At 34.9% G+C, this 20767-nt stretch overlaps 1 protein-coding gene across 1 annotated transcript; it reads right to left on the minus strand.

The window, feature by feature from the left end:
* Positions 1–16997: 16997 nt before the first annotated feature.
* On the minus strand, positions 16998–17942 carry LOC107157196 (olfactory receptor 51V1-like). The gene has a single exon (XM_015503524.1). It carries the CDS (start codon positions 17940–17942, stop codon positions 16998–17000), a length of 945 nt encoding a protein of 314 aa, XP_015359010.1.
* Positions 17943–20767: the final 2825 nt, after the last annotated feature.

Here is a 20767-nt window from a genome sequence, read left to right on the forward strand (position 1 = left end):
TCCTGTAAAAATAGACAACAGGTATTTCAATAACTCACATAAACTCCAATTCACTTTTAAAAATGTTAAGCAATATGTTTCACTATAACAATGAATTTCTGGGTTCTCTGTTATTTTTGTTGTTTTTATGTTTTTAATTTGTTTTAATTAGTTATACATGACAATAGAATGCACTTTGGTACAACATATATAATTGAGTATAATTTCTCATTCTTCTGGTTGTACATGATATAGAATCCCACAGGTCTTATAGTTATATAGGTATATATAGGGTAATAATGTCTCATTCATTCTATAATCCTTCCTATACTCATACCTTCTCCCCTCCACCTAAAATAAAGTAACTCTATTCTTACCCAGCCCTCTTGCCCAATTGTGAATTAACACCCACATATCAGAAAAAACATCTGGCCTTTGGGTTTTTTTGGGACTGGCTTATTTCAGTTAGCATGATATTCTCCAGCTTCATCTTCATCAATATATAACAATGATGAAATTATTAAAGTGGGCATTATAATTTCTCAGCTGATGCTAAAATAGTATCAAACAACAACAATTTCTTGAAAACATTTGAAATATCTCTTTTCCAAAATACAAAGGCAATGTATTAGAAACCAACAAATACCAATATCTTAATAAATGTCTTAAGGTAGCATAATTGGAAGAAATGGTATTATTTTATGTTTTTATACCACAAAGAAGAGAGAAAAGATACTACTTAAGTTTGGTTAAATACATTTAGATTTAAATACTTTAAAATTGCAGTTTTCTATACAGAAACAGTAAATACTGATGGAACTAGATTTTAATATGGAGAAAGGGGTAAGAAGGAAAGTACCTAACCAATATAATCCCTTAGCAAGAGGAGCATGAATCCGAACCCAATGCCTTTTGAAGAATTAATATCAACTAAAAATATGACAAAAAGTCCAGAAGTACCAGAACAAAAGTTAAACAGAAGTTAATGAACCTTTTTTCCCCTCAGAAAAAGGGCTATAAGCACAAAAGATTCTGGCAAGAAACTAGTCCATTTTCTTTTCCTCTCAGCCAAAATGCAAAATTTTGAACCATTTTAGAACTATGTAAATTAAAAAAAATATTTTACATGTAAATATATCTTTGAAGAGCAAATGCCACTATTTGCTATTTCTGATTTCCATTCACGGATGTGTAGACCTATGTTTGATCTGATCAATCTCTATGCAGACATTCTCAGCACTGCCTGCCTGCCATGCCCTACTGCATGCTTTCATGCTATGACTATATTTTTAGCAACTTAGAATACTGAGGACAAATAAGCCTAATACAACTCTACCATCTGGACACACAGAGTATCAGAGTCACTTAGCTTACTGAGAAAAAAGTCATAATGCACAGTAGACTGGAGTGTCCATACACACTGCAAATACTGCCCAACTTATCACACTGTTTCTCAGCACATTAAGAGAAGAACTTTCCTATAAACATGAAATTCTCACCTACCAAATCACCTCACCCATCTTAAATATGCACAGATACACATACTACAAATTCTTTTTTTTAGTTTTATTGATTTCATTTTTTAAATACACAACAGCGGAATGCATTACAATTCTTATTGCACATATAGAAATACAATTTTTCATATCTTTGTATGTAGAGTATGTTCATGCCATTTCATGCCTTTATACAAGTATTCTTATATACACATATAGTCAGTTCTCCTTTTGCTTATCTCCTCCAGAACACATTGAACCTCACTCACTGTTTTTATACTCATTTTTCCCTCTGTTCTTCACACTGATCAGGCACTGCTTACACAGCCAGCATCAAGCCCATTATCAACATCTTGCAAACACTAGAGTAAAACTCAAGGATGCACTTGGTTCTTATCACTTCCTAGTTCATTTTTATACTTCTTATATCTACATCCCTGGCTCTCTTCACTGGGTATACCTTTTGTTTCTACCAATTTTATTTTTTAACCCAAATGGGTTGCCTATGACTTACTCATTTTCATATCAGAATTTTTGTGCACCAGTTCATCACATACTCAAATGTAACCAGGACTTATCTAAACATGACAGCTATTAAATCAAAAGATTAAAGATCAGTATATATTCAACATTCTATTGATATAGTCCTGTGATTATTTCATATCACAAGAATCCCTCCTCCCATTAAATTCTTACTGAAAGCACTACTTCATTCCTCTATTTGACACTTATTACATATTATCTTCTGCCTGTTACCTAAGTGAGTTTCCCTTAACCAATGGGACTTTAAATATCTTTGAAATTGTGATTGTAGATGTCAAAGATCAATTAGGATTTTCCAGATCTGCTTGGACATATGAGGCCCATAGTAGATTTTGTTTCAACAAATAAATCAATAGTTTAGAGGGTGTTACTGTAGCATATTCTTCATAAATATGGTGAGACATAAAACTCACCAGTAATCAAAGATCCATTTTAAACTCTGATGTATAAAAAGATTTCAAGGCCATACTTTCTCTAGGAGTATTTAGAACTGAACAACATATGTCACTAAACCTGAAAGTAGAAGAAGAGATGTTTATAATATGATAGAGAATGTTCTAGAATTTGTCAACTTACTCAATTGCAAGCTATCTTTGCCCAGATTTCCATGGACCTTTTGGGTAGGTTATCCATTCTAGTCAAAAAGATATTCTTCCCACTATACTTGGAGATCCAAAGACATTTAGCTAACTAGTACCTCCCATTTCTAACCTCCCCTAAAATACTTTTTAAATGTTTTTGTAAATTTGTATATTAATGTTATACTTAGTAATGGGGTTCATTTTGCCATATTCACAAATGTACAGAATATACTTTTTTCCACTTCAATCCCAGTACTTCTACTTTTCCTCCTTCTTCCCTCTCCTGTTCCACTTTCAATCCTGTAATGATCTTCTTTATCTTTATTTATTTTTTAAATTCATGCTTTGTGGATATACACAACAGTGGGATTCCCTGTGGTATATTCATGAATATACATAGCATAATTTGGTCAACTTCATTGCACAGTGCCTCACTTTCCTATTCTTCCTCCTTCCCCCTCAATCTCCTTCTCCTACTCCACTGAGTTTAAATCCTTTTTAATTATGTTTTTCCAATCTCTCAGCAGGCCCAAACAGCACATTTTCTTTTACTTGTGCACTAGGGTTCCCCATCAGCTAAACCTTAGCTCCTCTAGCTTTATTCTTGGTTTCTCAATGAAGACTCTATTTTCCCCTTTTCCAAACTCTCTTCCATGGTGATCTTCCATGACTCTTCATTGAAAAAGAAGGAAACCTTCAGTTGGGCAACTCATAAAGGCAGTGCCCTATCCTTGTTGTTTAGTGAACACACTGCGTGGTCTCCTCACCATGAAACCAGAAGCCTCAGCACAAGTTGGTAAATGAGTTCAGCAGCACAGTTCTCTTTCAGTCGCACCCTCTTTGGCTCAGGTGATGAAAAGGTGCATTGTTAGGAGTTGCTAAAAACCTTTGATAGAGGTGTCTGTCTGACACTTAAGTGATTATAATCAGTAGAGAATTACAGATGGAAGGTGCCAGAGGGATATTTTTTAAATATTCCCTTGAGATTGTGGTTTTAATGTGACACAAATGAGATGCCACAAAAACAAATTACTTAGAGACAAGCCATGCTAAAGTTTCTTCTCTCAATACTACAGAGCTCTTACCATTTATCATAATTCAAGCATGAGACCCCTTGTTCCTCTACTGTCCATCACAAACATGTGATGAGTTCTGCTTTACAAATAATTGCTCCTGATAAATGATTCATTAATGTCCAGGTTTTGGGCCATTTGTGAGGTAAATAATTTTGAACTGTGATTCTTAACTTTCTTTCTGTGAAGTTGAGAATTAGAAATAGTCTCTTTTTTAACCTGCTGTTATAAGTGCCCACTATCATTATTATACAGTTTTAAAATATTGCAATGCTGTACATTTTTTGATGAACATAGGTCCAGTTAGTCTGAATGAGTGTGGTCTCATTAAATGTTTTATTTTTCTGTTCTTTTTTCCTTATCAGGCTGTTGGTTGAAATCCCCCAACCCCACGAATGCACTTTTCAAGATTTATTATATATTTCCTATTGTAATTTTTCCCATTCTTTTCAAAGTTTTATGATTTATTTCCTATGTTATCCCAAATGCCTAAGACAGTCTGGTATATAAACGGGAATCAATGTTTGATTAATGAATAAGGAATAAATGGGGACTTCCAGTTTTAGTCATGGAGAAGGGTTGTATATCTTCCACCTAAAACAGTAAAAGTATATAAATAATGAATAAATGAAGAAACTGTTTTCAAAATAATGAATATCTGGCAACAAAGTACTATAATCTCTTAGAAATAGGGAAGCAAACATGCTAAGAGTTACAATCACTGCATCTCCCTGCTTTGAGGTTTTAGGTCAAGGTAAATGAAGGGGGAACCTAGACAGAGCCTATAAACCCACAGAGATGACAATTCATTGCTGAGGAATGAAGGGAACCAAAGTATTGAGTTCATAGGAGTGGGTGAGAGAGAGCTTCACAGACAAAGGGATCTGTAGAAATGCACCCAGTCATTCATGGTTGCATGCATGTGAGAAAAGTATCTGGGGTCAAAACAAAAACAAACAAACAAAGCCCCCTCTGACATCCCAAAGTATAAAAGGAAACAAGCCCAGTGATCAACATGGCCTGAATAAGTACCTTTTCCCAAGCATACTGGAATGCCTCATAATTCTTAGGGAACTGAGTACAGTACATGGAAAAACAGTCCTTTAATGGGAAGTGATTAGTCCTAGACTAAGTGTTCTCTGCTTATGCCTTTAAAGTAATACTGTCTCCTACAAAATTAAATGGACCTTCAGAACAAAGGTTAAGAATATTCAAGGGGTGAAAGGTTAGGGAAAGGGGGATGATGGGCAAGGTGTACAAAGATTGGTGCCCAGGACATAGATCATAAGTCAGAATCAGAGCTGAGCCTGATTCACAGACCACCATTACCTACTTTGGCTCAATGAAAACTATAAATAAGTGTGCTTGTCTGTCACTGCCCAGGCCTTGGAGTGACTAGTAGGACCTGGTTAGTCCTTCTACAAGAGCCAAAACAATATATTCAATTGAGTCAATGTTAAGCCGCTATGTGTTGACATGTTTTTCATCTAAAAATTTTGAGACACTGAAAGGAAGAACTGTCACAGAGCACTATCTTTATTGCTTAACATTTCTGTGGATCATGAGATACACCCATTGCCAAATTTTCTTTAGCATATCTCCTGCCAAGTATAAAAATGAATACATTGATGATGTTGACTCACCCCCTACTTTGGTTCAGGGTAGCTTTACTAAGGCTACTAAAAATCTCAGTTAAGGCCTGGCTATGACGATGCAGCTGTTACATCTCGGTTTGAGGCTGTCATACTTCTCATCTCCACACTCCTTCCAGGCTGGCATTGAATACTGCTTTGTTCTAAGCATCATCTCTCATCCCATTCCCTGGGAAACAAATCCACACCATTATACTACAAAGAGAAAAACCACCAATATGATGAAAACCTCAGCTGATTGAATTATTAGAGGGGCAACTGAAGTAAGAGATGTGGATAAAGTGGTACAAGCACCCATCCCATACATTGAAAACTGTCTCTCTCAGTCAAATGATTTCTAATCTTAAATTCTGCTCAAATGCTCCTGTAATCTTAAAAGCTTTTATCTCCAAAGAATATACATTGGCCTGCAAAGAACAATTGAGTTAGATGCAAAATTCTTCTTTCAGGAGTTTGCTTTTAAATAAATCTATAGGATGTGTCCTAGACTATGCAGAGGCAAAGCATCCTGCAGAAACTCAATCCCATGGCCCTCAGGTTTCAGATTAAGCAAACTCCTGATTCAGAGGAAAGGGACTGTGATGTTTTCCCTGCCATGCCTCCCCCTGTTACAGAAACTGCCCCTGGCAGTGGGTTCAGCTGATCCAAGGCTGGGATGGAGTCCTATTCCATGCTGTTGAATTGATACTTGTTATTGATGGTCATTTCTGATTACCCAACTAGTGCATATTCCTTTAAGCTAATGGAGGTTTCATTTAAGTGTAGTTTTAACTTTGATAACAGCCAGTCTCCATAAGGAAAAATTATACTAGAATGTGAAAGATGAGCATTTACAAACTGATAATAAACAGGACAAGAACTTGGGGTTTGCTGTTCCGATCACTATCAATCACAGTTTAGACTTCCTTAAAGTGAAGAGAGATTCCTGATATTCTGTTAGATTGTGCTTCATGGGCTCCTGATTGGTTTCTTTTATTACTTTCAGCTTTCTAATTAAAGATGTCTATGAAAAATTAGTGCAGAAAGGAGTTTGCCTCCCTTTATTCAAAACAGAAATAGGAACAGGTGTGTGATGGAAGTGGAAGTCAGTTTCTCATAATTAAAAGGCAAGGTTAGGGGCTGAGGATGTGGCTCAAGTGGTAGCGCGCTTGCCTGGCATGCGTGCGGCCTGGGTTCCATCCTCAGCACCACATACAAACAAAGATGTTGTGTCTGCCGAGGACTAAAGGATGAATATTAGAAATTCTCTCTCTCTCTCTCTCTTTAAAAAAAAGGCAAATTTATGAGAAATATAAATAGGATTAAAAAGGAAATGCCAAAGGAGAGTATTAAGTGAAAATTTCAGTCTTGGTAAGTAAAAAGCACGTGGACAATAGACTGCATGAGGATTATCAGTTTCTCAATTTGGTTATTCCCAATTATTTATGGCTTCCTCTGCCAGTGTTGTGGATTTAGTATAATCCCAAAGTTGTAGCAGGCTGTTACTTTAGTGAGATAAATATTGATTATTAGAGATAAAGGAGAAATCATATGAATTAGAAGAAGATATGGAAGGTATGGATGATTCCTAGATCAGAGGTGAACAACTGAAGGTGAGAAAGAAATCCCACATTGGGGACTATGCCATTTCTGGTTATTTTATGAATGTTGGTCTAGTAGATATCTAAGCTAGTTTCTGTGGTCATTTCTGTTTTTCTCTAGGGTTGATTTTGATATATTAATATACATTCATTTAAAATCAGTGTAGTCAGTACTTTGGAGAGGAAAGATAATTCAGAGTGAGCAATAGAGAAGATGATGAGTGGGGAAATGTGACTGCAAATCAGAGAAATCAGAGAAAAGAAAGTTTGGCAGAAACAGGAACAGAAAGTTACCTGATGAGAATTAGATAAAGAGGAGAAAATTAGTTGGACCAAACCTGTTCTTTCTTGGTTCTTTGGCATTGCTTTCAACTTGGGGAATACCTTTTGCATCTACTCAGAATGCTCCTTTAATTGCTGGATAACTGTGCCCCTCCTATTTCTATTTCTGTTTCACTATTTCTTGACCTCAGAAAACTGAACTTTCCTCTTGAAAAATCAGTTTATCCTTAGTTCAACATATGCAGGTTCTCTGTCTCACAGGGTCCCCTTAGGTCTCTTCTAGAAATTTCTTCTATCTCATCTCATCTTTAATAGGATCAAGGAAAACAAAAGAAAAGCCCTCACAAGTCACAATAGTTTGTTCATCCTTACTTTGTACTTCACATACTTTTTTTTTCTCATTGGTATTTCTTCCATATCTCTCTCTCCTCTTTCTCTCTCTTCCTCTGGTACTGGGATTTTAACCAGGGTCCTTATATGCTAGGCAAATATTCTACCACTAAACTTCAAACTATATTTCATTCCCAGCCCTCTCTCTCTTTCTTTCTTTCTTGAATGAATGAATGAACTTTGGTACTCTTTAATAGGCATTTACTTTTATTGTATTATACAGATTTGAGTCAAATGTGAGACTTAAAAAATTTTCCAGTGCATACATTTTAACGTATCTCTAGCAGATAATCTAGTTGATAAAGGTAACAGCCCTTGGCATTAAAAAATAACTTTTAAATTCATTTTCAGACTCCATTTTGGCTCAAAGGAAGAAACAGAGTAACAAAATAATAACCACATTGAATGATCTTTTATCATGATGGAAGCTTAATTCCAAAAGTTATCCATTTACCTCCTTGCTTCCAAGTTTTCTTCATACCACACTCTTCAGAAAAATCAACACAATGTAGTAATTTCCTATGCACTGAAAAGAAAACATGCCAATACCTTTTGATCCTCCCAGTTACCATGTTCCTTACATCAGTGCCAATCTTCTCAACAATCTCCTATCCACTGAAGTTTTCAGCGGTCACACAACCAACACTTCTCAATGTAATAAGACTTTCCCTTCACTATTTCTTAAAATTAAAGTCAATATTGATGAAGTGTTGTGGGGCAAGTCACTCAGAAAACACACCAAGTCCCAATTTTGTCCAAATTGAAAAGTCTTTATTTAGTTAACCAGCCAGCCACTGCTCCCCAAAAGGACCCATAACTGTCTCTGCAAGGAATAGCCCCAAGCTTGAGAATTTCAGGATATTTAAAGGCAAAAACTACACCAGGGTTGATGTAGCTGTAAGCAAGCAGGTAGAGAAGCTGGACTGGGCAGTTAGTGAGACAAGGCAATGGGTACATTGATATTTCCCATAGGACTTTTCAGGTTGGCACAGCAGCAAGCAAGCAGAAGGGAAGTGGGTCAAAATGACCCTAGTTGAGTACAAGTTAGAGAATTGTTACTAATGTCCAGACAATCAATCTCTGACAAGGTGCATTGTTCAAGAAAAATGGATAGCAAAGAGAACAACTTTACATTGAATAAAAATTGCTATTTTGTGTTGCCAAGTATGCTATGCTAGGTAACTATTAATGGGTAAAGAGGCGGGGCTTTCCCATGGGAAAAGCATTTCTTACATGATATGGAGACTTAGGGTAAATGGAGTCTGTTTGGTCATTGCCCATATAGCCTGGCCCATAACAGAAGATTTAATATATTAATTCACATCTATTTTCACATAACAATTGGGAAGTAAAATTGAATAAGAAGGAAGAGGAGAAGGAGGGAAAGAAAATGAAGGGAGGAAAAAGAATATAATGGAAGTAAGAATAATAGCCCTGGAAAAAGGCTCAAAAGACTCAGAACTGTGAATAACATAGTAGGAAGACAATAGTTTAATAGGGTCAAGGAAAACAAGAGAGAAGAATTTTGAAGAAGGGATTGCTTGTGAATGATAAATGAAGCAGTGCATTAGAATCTGAAATCTGAGTTTGAATCTCTGCTTAGCTCTGTGACATTGGGCTCTGTGACCCTAACCTGTTCATGCTATAATTTTATAATGCATGAAATGAAAGTCATATCAGTAACCATGTAGTTGGATTCTTATTTTAACTAAGTAGTAGTTCATTAAGATTAAATTATATAAAATGGTTAACACAGAACACAGCTCATAGAATCTTCTTGAAAGTTAGTTTAACAAGTTGAGTAACATGGGTCCTTTGAATTAAACAGTCCAGCTTATTATCAAGAGCTAACACTGTTATCAACTAGTCTATGTGCTATATATACAGCTATTAAAGAAGATATTTAATGTCCATATGTGACTCATTTTTCTTCTTTCTTTTTGAACCTAAGAGAATGTTATATAGTATAACTAAAAAATACAATTCAATATTCTATCCACTTTTTTTCCCCGCTGTGAGCTCCAGATCCATGATGGAATTTTAGATGTTTGTATGTGGGAAAGAATGTAGAGACAAGTTAGTTCTGCTCCAGCCTGAATGGATAGCGTTCAGAGTGATGACATCCATCAATCAACATCACAGGTGGTTGATGACAGAGCTGAGGCTGTCACTCAGACAGACTTAAGCTGGTCCAGTCCTTTTCAGTGCACTATGCAGGTTTGATACAATTTAGCAGATTTATTTCCTTTTATATTTTAAGACATATGATGAATTTATTTTTTCTAAACAATGGCTTCTACTTTCTTTGAATCCTACATTTCTTACTCTATTCCTTATGTTGGTTAGTGGCATCACTATTTAACTCAATTTGTGAAAGTTATGTCATTGCTTTTATTCATCCCTAATTCACCTGTGACACAGGATACTTCATTTAAGGTATTTATTGATTCACATCCACTTCTATGCTATCCCATTTTCACTGTTAAGGCCACAATTCTGGTTCTGCTCTGGTCTATCAAGCAATTCCATTTAGCTTTTCTTCTTTCACATCAATCTTGCTGCCTTTTAAATGATATTTCTCAATAAAATATGCTAGATGCTGAAAATATGCTCATAGATATCATAAAACTTAAAATTTATTAGTGAAGAAAAACAAAATACGTAATTAGGAATTGTCTAGGAGTATAAATGAAAAAAAATAGGCATATCATATATTTGCAAAGACTGCTTTGAAAAGATGAAGCTTAATTTTTGATCATATTATGTTTTTCTTAAGATTTTAAAAATATTAGAAAATTATTAAATATTATTGAATAATATATCTTCTTAGCATAGTGAGCTAAACCAAAGCTTTTAGTTTGCCTTCAAATTTCTGAATCCTCAAGGTCACAATCTATATGTCCAGTCATATTTTCTCAAGTATATAAGACTTCAAATGCTAAATGGCTTGATATTTATGGTGATTTACTTTGCTGATTTAAGCTTTTTACTTTTTTCCCCCAAAACAAGCTTTCTTTTGAAACCATAACATTTTTCTGCTGAGCAACTTAATGACTATAGCTTCATGTATATTTGCCCTGTCCTCCTAAAGATACCATTTACTTTATGTTGATAGAGACATGTGATTGAATATCTCCCATAATTCTTATCCTGATATGTTTTAACAGGTGGTTATTTATGTCCAAGCTATGGGTCCACAAAAGAGAATGAGTTAAATTCGAAAAATTATATTTATGGCTTATATTTGTTTCCTTGTCTAGCATAGTGCTATGCACAGAGAGAACTTTAAAATATTCATTAACTTATTTACCTACTGTATATGTGCTTGCCAACTCATTTATTTAAAAAGAAAACAACTTCATTTTCTATTAACTACTTTCATTTTATCTAGTAATAATCTAGTTTGAGTAAAAAGGAAAATGAAGAGAAAGGAAGTATACAAACACAAAGTAGAAGAAATAAATGGGAGAAAGAAGCAGAGTAGGTGGAAGAGAATAAGTGGAGGAAGGTAATTCGTGAGGGAAGATGAAGAACACTGTCTTCTGAGCTAGACTGATACTAAATAAGTACTCATTTTGTATAGTGACAGTTAAACAGAAATATATGCAAAATGGGACCATGAAAAATAAGAAATGGTTTGAATATATAAAAATTAAATTAATACAAATTATGTAAAGCAAAGACTCATTATAATTCATTTTCCAAATAAATTATTAAAGAAAGAAAAAATTGCAATTAGAAACATTTTAACAAAACATTTCCATACCCAGTTAGATTTACAAGGTGAATATAATCAAGTATGTAGGAGAAAAAAAAATAAAATGAAAGCCAAGTAAATGTTTCTAAAAAAATGTTATAGAAGAAAATACTTTCAAGATCATTTCATGTGGGCAGCTTTACCCAGATACAAACGGAGACAATGTTGTTATAAGATAAGAAAACTACTGGCAATTTATTTCACAAATGAAACTTTCTCTCCACATATAGTGCAAATCTAGTCCTTAACTGTTTGTATCTGAGGCCAAAATAATACTTGGAGCTTTTCTGTGCTTATCACTGTCTTGGAGAGTCTCCATTTTTCAAGTGCTTGGAGATGTCTTACTGTGTAGATCGACACATGATAAGCTCCAATCCCTACTTCATACATAACATACAGTTCAGAAATATAAATTCTGTCAGGTTTTCAAACACACCTAATAAGATAAAGAATAATTTCACAAGTGCAAGCTTCCTGGAGCATTAAATAAGTTTACATGATAGCTTTGTATGGTTACTGCACCATTGCCTACATGACAGAAGAAATGTTACAGAAACTTTCTTTGTTACGAAGAGCCTACGGAAGAAGGTAAAATTCTCCAAAGCCATGACATCTTAATGCTTAGCCCCAAAACCTCATCAATATTTCTATACTTGAAGACAGAATAGAATGAGTGAAGCATGAATGTTTCTTGTGAAACATCAAGCGTGTCTGGTACAGGCATAATCTCTTGATGTTGTCTGTAAATTACTAAATCCAAGGTGATCTTCCAGGATGGTAAGGGGCTAAAGATACCTGGAAATGAGCTGATCCACATATTAAAAAGTAGAAAGAAGCAAATAAGAGTATATTAGTTTGAACGAGTGGCCAAGTTAAAAGAAATAGACCACTCGCTCTAGAGGCAATAATTCTTGGAGAGGCTGCTCCCAGATGCAATATTATGTCTTTAAAACAATGGGATTTGCAGAGAGAGGGGAGGAATGCTGCTGCAACTGTGGATGTGGGAGGGCTGTGAGATCTAATGATGAGTGAGAGAATCAGGTCCCAGCCAAAGATGGTCTAGGAGGTTTAATTTTCCAAGTGGAAATACTAGCTCCAGAAAAGTCGGCAGAGAATTAGAAAAAAGGAATAAGACCTGTTAATGGATCCCAGGATTATGTAACTATTGTTTTAGGATCTTGATGAATCAGATCATCTCTTGTCCTTCCTTTGGAATCCCAATACAGTACTTTATTTAAAAGTGCTCAACATGTGGATGTCCTGCCACTTTAAGTGAAGTTTAGAGCCTACTTTAGGCATGTCAGGTGGAAACTGGGGAAGTGTATTCCAGAAAAGATACTGTTATAGGAATCAAGAAGTGAAAGTGGAAATTACAAAACTAAATAGTACAGATGTCATATAGGAGCAAAGATAAACTTATGGAGACTCATGCAACTTAATTTTATTCAGTGCAATCATTTTAATGTAGTTTATCAGGAAATAAATATTTATGTATTAGGACAAAATGTAAGCTTATGATAAAGAGCATAGCCTCTGAAGTCAGATTTCCATAATAAATCTCTGCTCCAATGCTTCTATTTATAGAGATTTTGGAAAATTATCTATGTGCTCATTTATTCTACAGTAAGGAAGTATATATAAAACACTTATAGAAGTGTCTAGAAAATAATAAATGTTTTATAAATATTATTAAGCAATTATAAATATAGCAATCATATTTAGTTTGTACATTTGCAAGATCAGTTGGGATTAGAAGTTGTTTTAAAAGTACTAAAATGGAAAAAAATGCTTAATATATGCCAAGAATGAATTAGCATTATATTATGAGTAGAAGTTGCCAATATTGTGACATATTATCAGGACAGATATAGTTTAATACAGAGATACACATACTCATATGTATATGTATGTATATATTACACATTTACAAAATATAAATTATATATGCTGAATTTTTTGAAATGTAAATATATTGTACCTTTTGGATGATTATTCATTTTTTTCCTTTAAAGCCTAACTGTCATCAGGTGCTTCTATCAGAAAGTGACAAGTAGAAAAAAGATAGAGAAAAAAGAGGCTTGAAAGTAAATTTCTTTTAAACACACACACACACACAAACACACACAAAGCAGCAGAACTCTTTCAGCATCACATTGGGAGAGACACATATTGGTAAAGGGTAATAAAGAAAACATGGTCTTCAAGGCCTGTTTCAGCTGTACATTTTCCAGTCCTCATTTAAATTGTAAGGGTACAAAAACACAGAAATCCAGTGTGCTTTGAGAATAAAACTTAAAACAGAGAGACACTAGTACCCCATTTCCTGCTTAAATACCTTAAGGAAATTTTCTTGTGTCAAGTCTTAATCCATTGGAGAGCAAATGGCCACAGGACATGTTCAGTAGGGGTCTTATGACAGTAAGATATACTCCCTGTTTGTATAAATATGTCAAAATTGACTTTACTGTTATGTATAACTATAAAGAACAACAACAGCAAACAGTGAAAGTGCTGCTGGGCAAAGGGATCTAGTAGTTATTTACAGCATTGCAGGGAACACAAATCAGGGCAAATGCTCTTGTGAAGTTTTCAACATAGATACTTTCTTGGCTATGTCTACATGGGGCAAAGGATGCTGTGACCAAGGACCATTAAAAAATATTTAATCGCATAAGAGAAAGTAGATCCGGTTTCAGCACTCCAAGAGTCTGTATCAAGATTACGGACAGGATTGGTAAATGTATCCTAGAGAAATAATCAGTCAAAATCAAAGAGAAGATGTTGAAAGGATAAAGCTCCATACAAATTCAGGAGGGAGGTGGGATCTTGCATGGGTCATCCAGGTGATATAACATGCCAGAGGATGGCCCCAGTCTCTCACTGAGTCCTCAAATGCATATCAGGGTACTCTTTAAAGTGGGTGATAGGGGATGCGTGTGGAAGTGAGGGTCAGAGAACAGAGGAGGAGAGGAATAGTCTAGCACAGAGGATCAACTTTAGGTTGACAGGTTATTCAAATGTTTTTTTGCTAAACCACAGCAAGGATCTGTCTTAAGCTCAGTAGCATAAACTTACCTTTAAGTGGAAGGTTAGTAGTGTAGACAATTATTATCATAAATAGGGTCACTTGATAACAATAGAAAAACAAATGAACAAAAACTTCCCACACCTATCTGTAGAGCTTAAAGTGCAAAGCCTAGTGTGTAGGAATGTAATACATGATAATGGCTGAGGAAAATGTTATCTATTACATAATGTCGTGGGCTGGTAACTCCCTTGAAAATAAACATGTATGTCAATATACAATTTAAAATTCTTACCTTATAACGTGAATGCCACTGTGAATATACATGTAGAACAAAGGGGAGATAGCTTTTAGACTCTGAAACCATATCGTCCCCCAATTATTTTCTAGTAATCTAAAATACATTTTTTCCTAAATATTCTTAGAAATAAAATTGAATGCTTATTATTTACCCACAGATTTGCTGTGGAGATTGATAATTAGAGTCACTAATGGTGTTTCTAAGTAGTATGGCATGTAATAGGTAACATAAAATAATTTTATTTTGAAGACTATGATAATTTTTGCTGTGGTGGATGTTGAACTCATATAACAATAAAGAAAAATACCAAATGTGGGGAAATGTTTTATAATCATATGGTATAATATTTATAGTAACTTTATTCAAAATCAAAATAACAAACAGTACAATGGACACCAACTGATGAATAAATAGTTTCCTATAAATGCTACAATGGTATATTAACAACAAATAAGAAATTAACTATGGCTATAAGCAACAATAAGAATGAATCTCAAAATATTATTATAAATGAAATAATAAACATAGTAAAGATTATATTTGCTACTAGTTAATTTAAATGACTATCTTTTAAAGGCATATTTATAAGACAGAAATTAGATAACTAGCAACCTGGAAATCAAGGTTTTCTAGGTTATTGAAGACGATGTACCAAAAACAGGTGTGAGGGCACTTTTTTTTGTACCTGTGATTGAACTCAGGGGTACTCGACCACTGAGCCACATCCTCAGCCCTATTTTGTTTTTTATTTAGAGATAGGGTCTCACTGAGTTGCTTAGTGCCTCGACATTGTTAAGGCTGCCTTTGAACTCATGATCCTCCTGCCTCAGCCTTCCCAGTTGCTAGGATTATAGGTGTGCACCACTTGCATCTGGCATGAGGGCACTTTTGAGTGATGGAAATATTCTATATCCTGATTGTGTGACTATACAGATTTTTCAAAGCCCATCAAACTGTGCACGTACATCTACCAACTGAATTACTCTTACCTCAATAAGGCTGCTTATAAAATATTAAATGAATTATGTACATATCATTTTAGAAATACTATTTTGAGGAAATTAGTACATACAGGTCTAAATATTTACACTTTATTAAAATCCCTAATTTTTTAGTAAGTTTTTGTACTTTTTAAATGTATGAATGCTTTATGATGGTCACCTACCAGTTAAATACTTCACATTAAAAGAAACACAAAAGGAAAGCAGAAAACAGTTGTCACATATTTTGAAACAAACAAAAATAGACACTATGTCCAAATTCCATCATGTAGTAATAGTTCCTAAAACTTTGGCATGTCATCTAATCTGTAAGAATATTTAAAATACATGGACTGGGGTTGTGGCTGGGCTGGGGTTGTGGCTCAGTGGTGGAGTGCTCGCCTAGCATGCACGAGGCATTGGGTTTGATCCTCAGCACCACATAAATGTAAAATAAAGATATTGTGGCCCCCTAAAAAAATCTAAAAAAATAAAAATAAAATACAACAATACAATAGAAAACAATATCAACTTCAGAGTATTACTAGATGAAATAGGTAATATGTTACTTCATCATGTTATTGATCTAGGTACTTTGAGGGAACTCGGATGAAATAAAACAAAGCTAAGGAATTTAAGTACACATTTTCAAGTGATTCAAATAGTCTTATAATGGTACTTGTTATTGGTATAATTATTAGTAATAAGAAACTAATTATGAATGCCTATTTCTTTCCATTCTGGCATGTACTGGCTTTTCATATCTCCAGCTATTACTATTCATAGGATGGGGATATTGAATGATGTGTTAGTGGATATTCTAGCAGCAAGATTATTTCTTTGGTTGTTTCATCACTCTTGAAATGATTAAAAAGTCCAATCTTCCTTTGGTGATTTCTCTGTTATAGGATATTGTGACTCAACTTGGTGTAGGAACCACAGACAAACAATAAATATATTACTTAGACTAGTAAAAAGAAAAAAAGGTAATATTAATATTTTAGTAATTTCTAGATGGGTTATTCACCAAAATTACCATATTTATCATGGGAATATTCCAAAAATACACTCACTCAACTGGTCCTAATAAGTTATAGAATACTATCAAATCTGCCTAAGACATTAATATGATTCACAGTTCCATTGTATACATGCATTGTGATTTTTAAAATGTTTTGTTATTTTATACATGGAAATTTCCCTGAATTATGATGGCAATGGAATAAGAGACAGAAATGCATTTGTAACATGTTAACCATCATTAAAACAGAAGTTAATATATCTATTTTGAATAACTTACTGATAGTCACCTGCTTAACTTGTTGATTTTTAAATACATTCACATTGCAGCTCAAGACTCAGATGGCTTTTGAAGAGAACAATCTCTGCACTCTTCTTCGTATCTGTTGGGTCTTGATGCTGTAAATAATGGGGTTCATCAAGGGTGGGAAAAGGATATAGATGTTGCCCATGAGGACATGAACCAGTGGAGAGAGGTGTTTGCCAAAGCGATGAACCATGGTCAGACCAATGATTGGGATGTAGAAAATCAAAACAGCACAGATGTGAGACACACAGGTCTGCAAGGACTTCATTCTCTCCTCCCGAGATGCAATAGCTAAGACAGTCTGCAAGATCATAATGTAGGAGATTATGATGAGCACAGCATCTAACAAGAGGTTGCTGATCACCAAAGCCAGACCATAGATGCTGTTGAAGTGGATGTCTGAACAGGCCATTCGAATTAAGTCTTGGTGGAGGCAGAAAGAGTGAGAGAGGATGTGAGGACGGCAGTATTTCAAGAACTTCAGGCGGATGATGACTGGTGGAATGAGTAAAGAACTCCTACATGAGATTGCCACCCCAATTTTCATGATTTTGTCATTGGTTAGGATGGAAGAATAGCGTAGAGGGTTGGAAATGGCAATGTAGCGGTCAAAGGCCATAGCCAGGAGGACAGAGGACTCCATGAAGGACAGACCATGAATGAAATAGGACTGAGCAATGCAGAAATCCAGGCTGATCTCTTGCATAAACCCATAAAGGACACCCAGCACCGTGTACACAGTGGACAGTCCCATGCAAAGGTCTGTGAAGGCCAGCATGGCCAGGAAGTAGAACATGGGCTGGTGCAAGCTTGGCTCAGTCCTGATCACATGGAGGATCATGCAGTTTCCCAGGAACACCATAGCATAGATGGAGGAGAAGGGGATGGAGAGCCAGAGGGAGTAATTTTCTAGACCAGGAACGCCAGTGAGAACAAATGTTGAACTATTGAGGTGGGAGTGAGAGAGAGCAGACATGAGTAGAAGATGGAAACTTCTCCCGAAGAACTATTTAATAATACAGGTTTGTGATGTAAGAATTTCCAATAATGTTGACCTTCATTGGTGAAGAAAATAATATATGAAACAATTCCATAAGCAGTAGTAGAGAGACCCTCTTCATTTTTCTTTATAGGTAACCCTTTTTTTAGACTTGGAACTTGCAATGGGAGTAATGAGTATCTCAGAATTTTAGGGAGTTTTATGAAGAAACAGTAATTGAACGGGCACAAGGGATTTAGATTAGAGGCTCAACTTCTGGGAGTCTCTGTTCAATTCTGAAAAAAAAAACAATGCATGCTCAATTATTTTGAATTGTCACCAGGGCTGTGATCACCCTCAAGAGAATGTAAAATACATAGATAACTTTTTTCTTTGGTACCAATCTTGTGCCTTCACATAGGTACATTTGGTCATAAAATCCCTAAAGAAAAGGTTGGAGTAATCTAACTTTTTATTACATAAAAGTTAAATGAGAGAAACTAAACAAGGTGGAATCTGAACACATCCAGTTGCCCATTCTTTCCTCTCTATAGATCTGTATTTATGTCTCATATTATTTCTGTGTGAAGATCTTCGTTCACATTTCTTGTACATATTTATGGACCAAAAACGTCACCTCCTTTCTTGCTTTTCTCAGGAATTTTCATTTGGTTTTGAGTTATGAAATATATATTTGCATTGTACAATATTCAAATGACTACTTTTTTTTTATCCTCCAGTATTTTAAAGATGGCTATTCATCATCCAATTTGGCACAGTTTCAAATATCCTGTAGTCTCATGTTGTTTGCTTTCTTTCAAGTATGTCTTCTTTTATATCTGTATTCTTTTAATATTATAATGTTGTTTTATTTCAATTCAATAAACCTTTGTCTGTGGTTTGTACATTTACTATTATTAACATCTATCCTCTTTTGAGCTTTTTGAGTATATGGTTAGTTCCTATTATTAATTTTGAAGAAACATATTTGGAAATTATTTTTCAAATGTTTCTTCTACCCCATTTAGCCTTTTTTCCCTTCTAGAGTCCAAGTTGTTTCCCTAACCATATGGTAGATATGAACAGCTCTTTAATGTTCTTTTGTTCTCCTCCATTCCTCCTTTCTACCTTCTCCTTCCTTTCTTTTTTTCTCATTTTCGTCTTCCTTCTCTTTTCTTTTATTTCACCTGTTCTTATTATGTTTCCTTCAGTAGCCCTATTTTCAAACTTACAAATTCTTTCCTTATTACAAGTTTCTCAAAGGCCTTTTCTACCTCTGAGTAATTTATTTCATATTTTTTTGATCTAACAATTTATTTGATTTTTTGAATAGTTTCTCTCCATCTGCTGAAATTGCCCATTTGATATTGTGTATTTTCTACCTTTTCCATCATTGATCTAAACATCTTAAGTATTTTTTTAAATCTCCCATTAGATCCAAAATCTGTGTCATATCTTAGTCTGGTTCTGATGATTTGTTTATTACTTGGAAATTTGTTTATTACTTGGCGTTGATCTGATACATTTTATAAAATAATATTAAGACCACTTTTTTCTTATACATCTGGTAAAATGGCAATATATATTAACCAGAATTTGATAATAGAAAATCTTTGTGATGAAATAAAACTATATAGTGATTTTCACCTTATGACTATATTGTATCAAGTAAAATTTTCCCAGATCAAATTGCTGTTGTAATTTTTTTTCAGTGCTGGGGATAGTACCCAGGGCCTTGTGCTAAGCAAGTGCTCTACTATGAGATTTGTCCCCAGCCTATGGTTATAAATTTAAATGTGAAAACCTGATTTTCATATCAGTTTTTTAACTCTACGTGTCTATTTAAAATGACACTTAACCATACAGCATTGCCACAGTAGATCATGTATCTTCATGACTAAGGAGGCTTCTTCATGAATTCTAATTGGCTCAGTACTTAATATAGCTCCTTCCTGAAGTAGTAAATTTTTCAGTTCCCTTCTGCCTAACCTCTTCATTGAATGAATAAATGCTTCTGATTAAGAACATGAAAAGATATAGTCAATAAATTCACGAATTATCACAGATAATGAAAGTCACTTTCGGTAGAATAATCTTTAACTGCTTGCACTCAAATTGCATGTGACCACCTTACTAAAAATATAACTTTTTCCTCTGGAGTGAATTTGTGTAAGCCTGTTGGTAAATAAGTATCTGTGTTCATGTGGGGTATGTGTGCGTGTGTAAGAAAGAGAAGAGAAGAGAGGGAGGAAGAAAGAGAGAGAACAAAAGACAGAAAAAAGAAATAAAATCTGAGGTAAACCATTTAGACAGATTATCTATCTCTATACACATTCCTGGACCTACTTAATTGCCTCATCAGTAAGTGGTTATGTCTGAATAAGGGCATGTGAAATATATTCAATGTATACGCCCAGAGGCTACAGTTTGGTGATGAAAAGTTCTCCAAAACTCATGTGCTGAAGATGTAGTCCTCAGCCATTTTCGTATTTGGAGGAGGTAGAGGCTTTAAGAGTTGGGACCTAGTGGAAGGAAGTTAGGTCATTAGAAGGGTGAACTACAAAAAGATATCTAAATCCTAGCCCCTTTCTGTCTCTCTCTTGTTGCTTGCCAGCCACCATAAGGTGAAGAGGTTTCCTTTGCCATGTGCTCCTACCAGGTTGTAATGTGCAGTCACAGGCCCAAAGCAACAGGACCGAGTGGCCAAGGACAGCAAACTCTGACACTGTGAGCCAAAATAAAACTTTCTATTTTTAATTTGATTGTTTGAAGTATTTTGTTAATGTAATGAAAAATTGATTAACACACTAGTTGAGAAGAGA

This window comes from Marmota marmota, unplaced genomic scaffold (genome assembly GCF_001458135.2).
Source record: "Marmota marmota marmota unplaced genomic scaffold, marMar, whole genome shotgun sequence".
In the NCBI taxonomy this organism is placed as follows: Eukaryota; Metazoa; Chordata; class Mammalia; order Rodentia; family Sciuridae; genus Marmota; species Marmota marmota.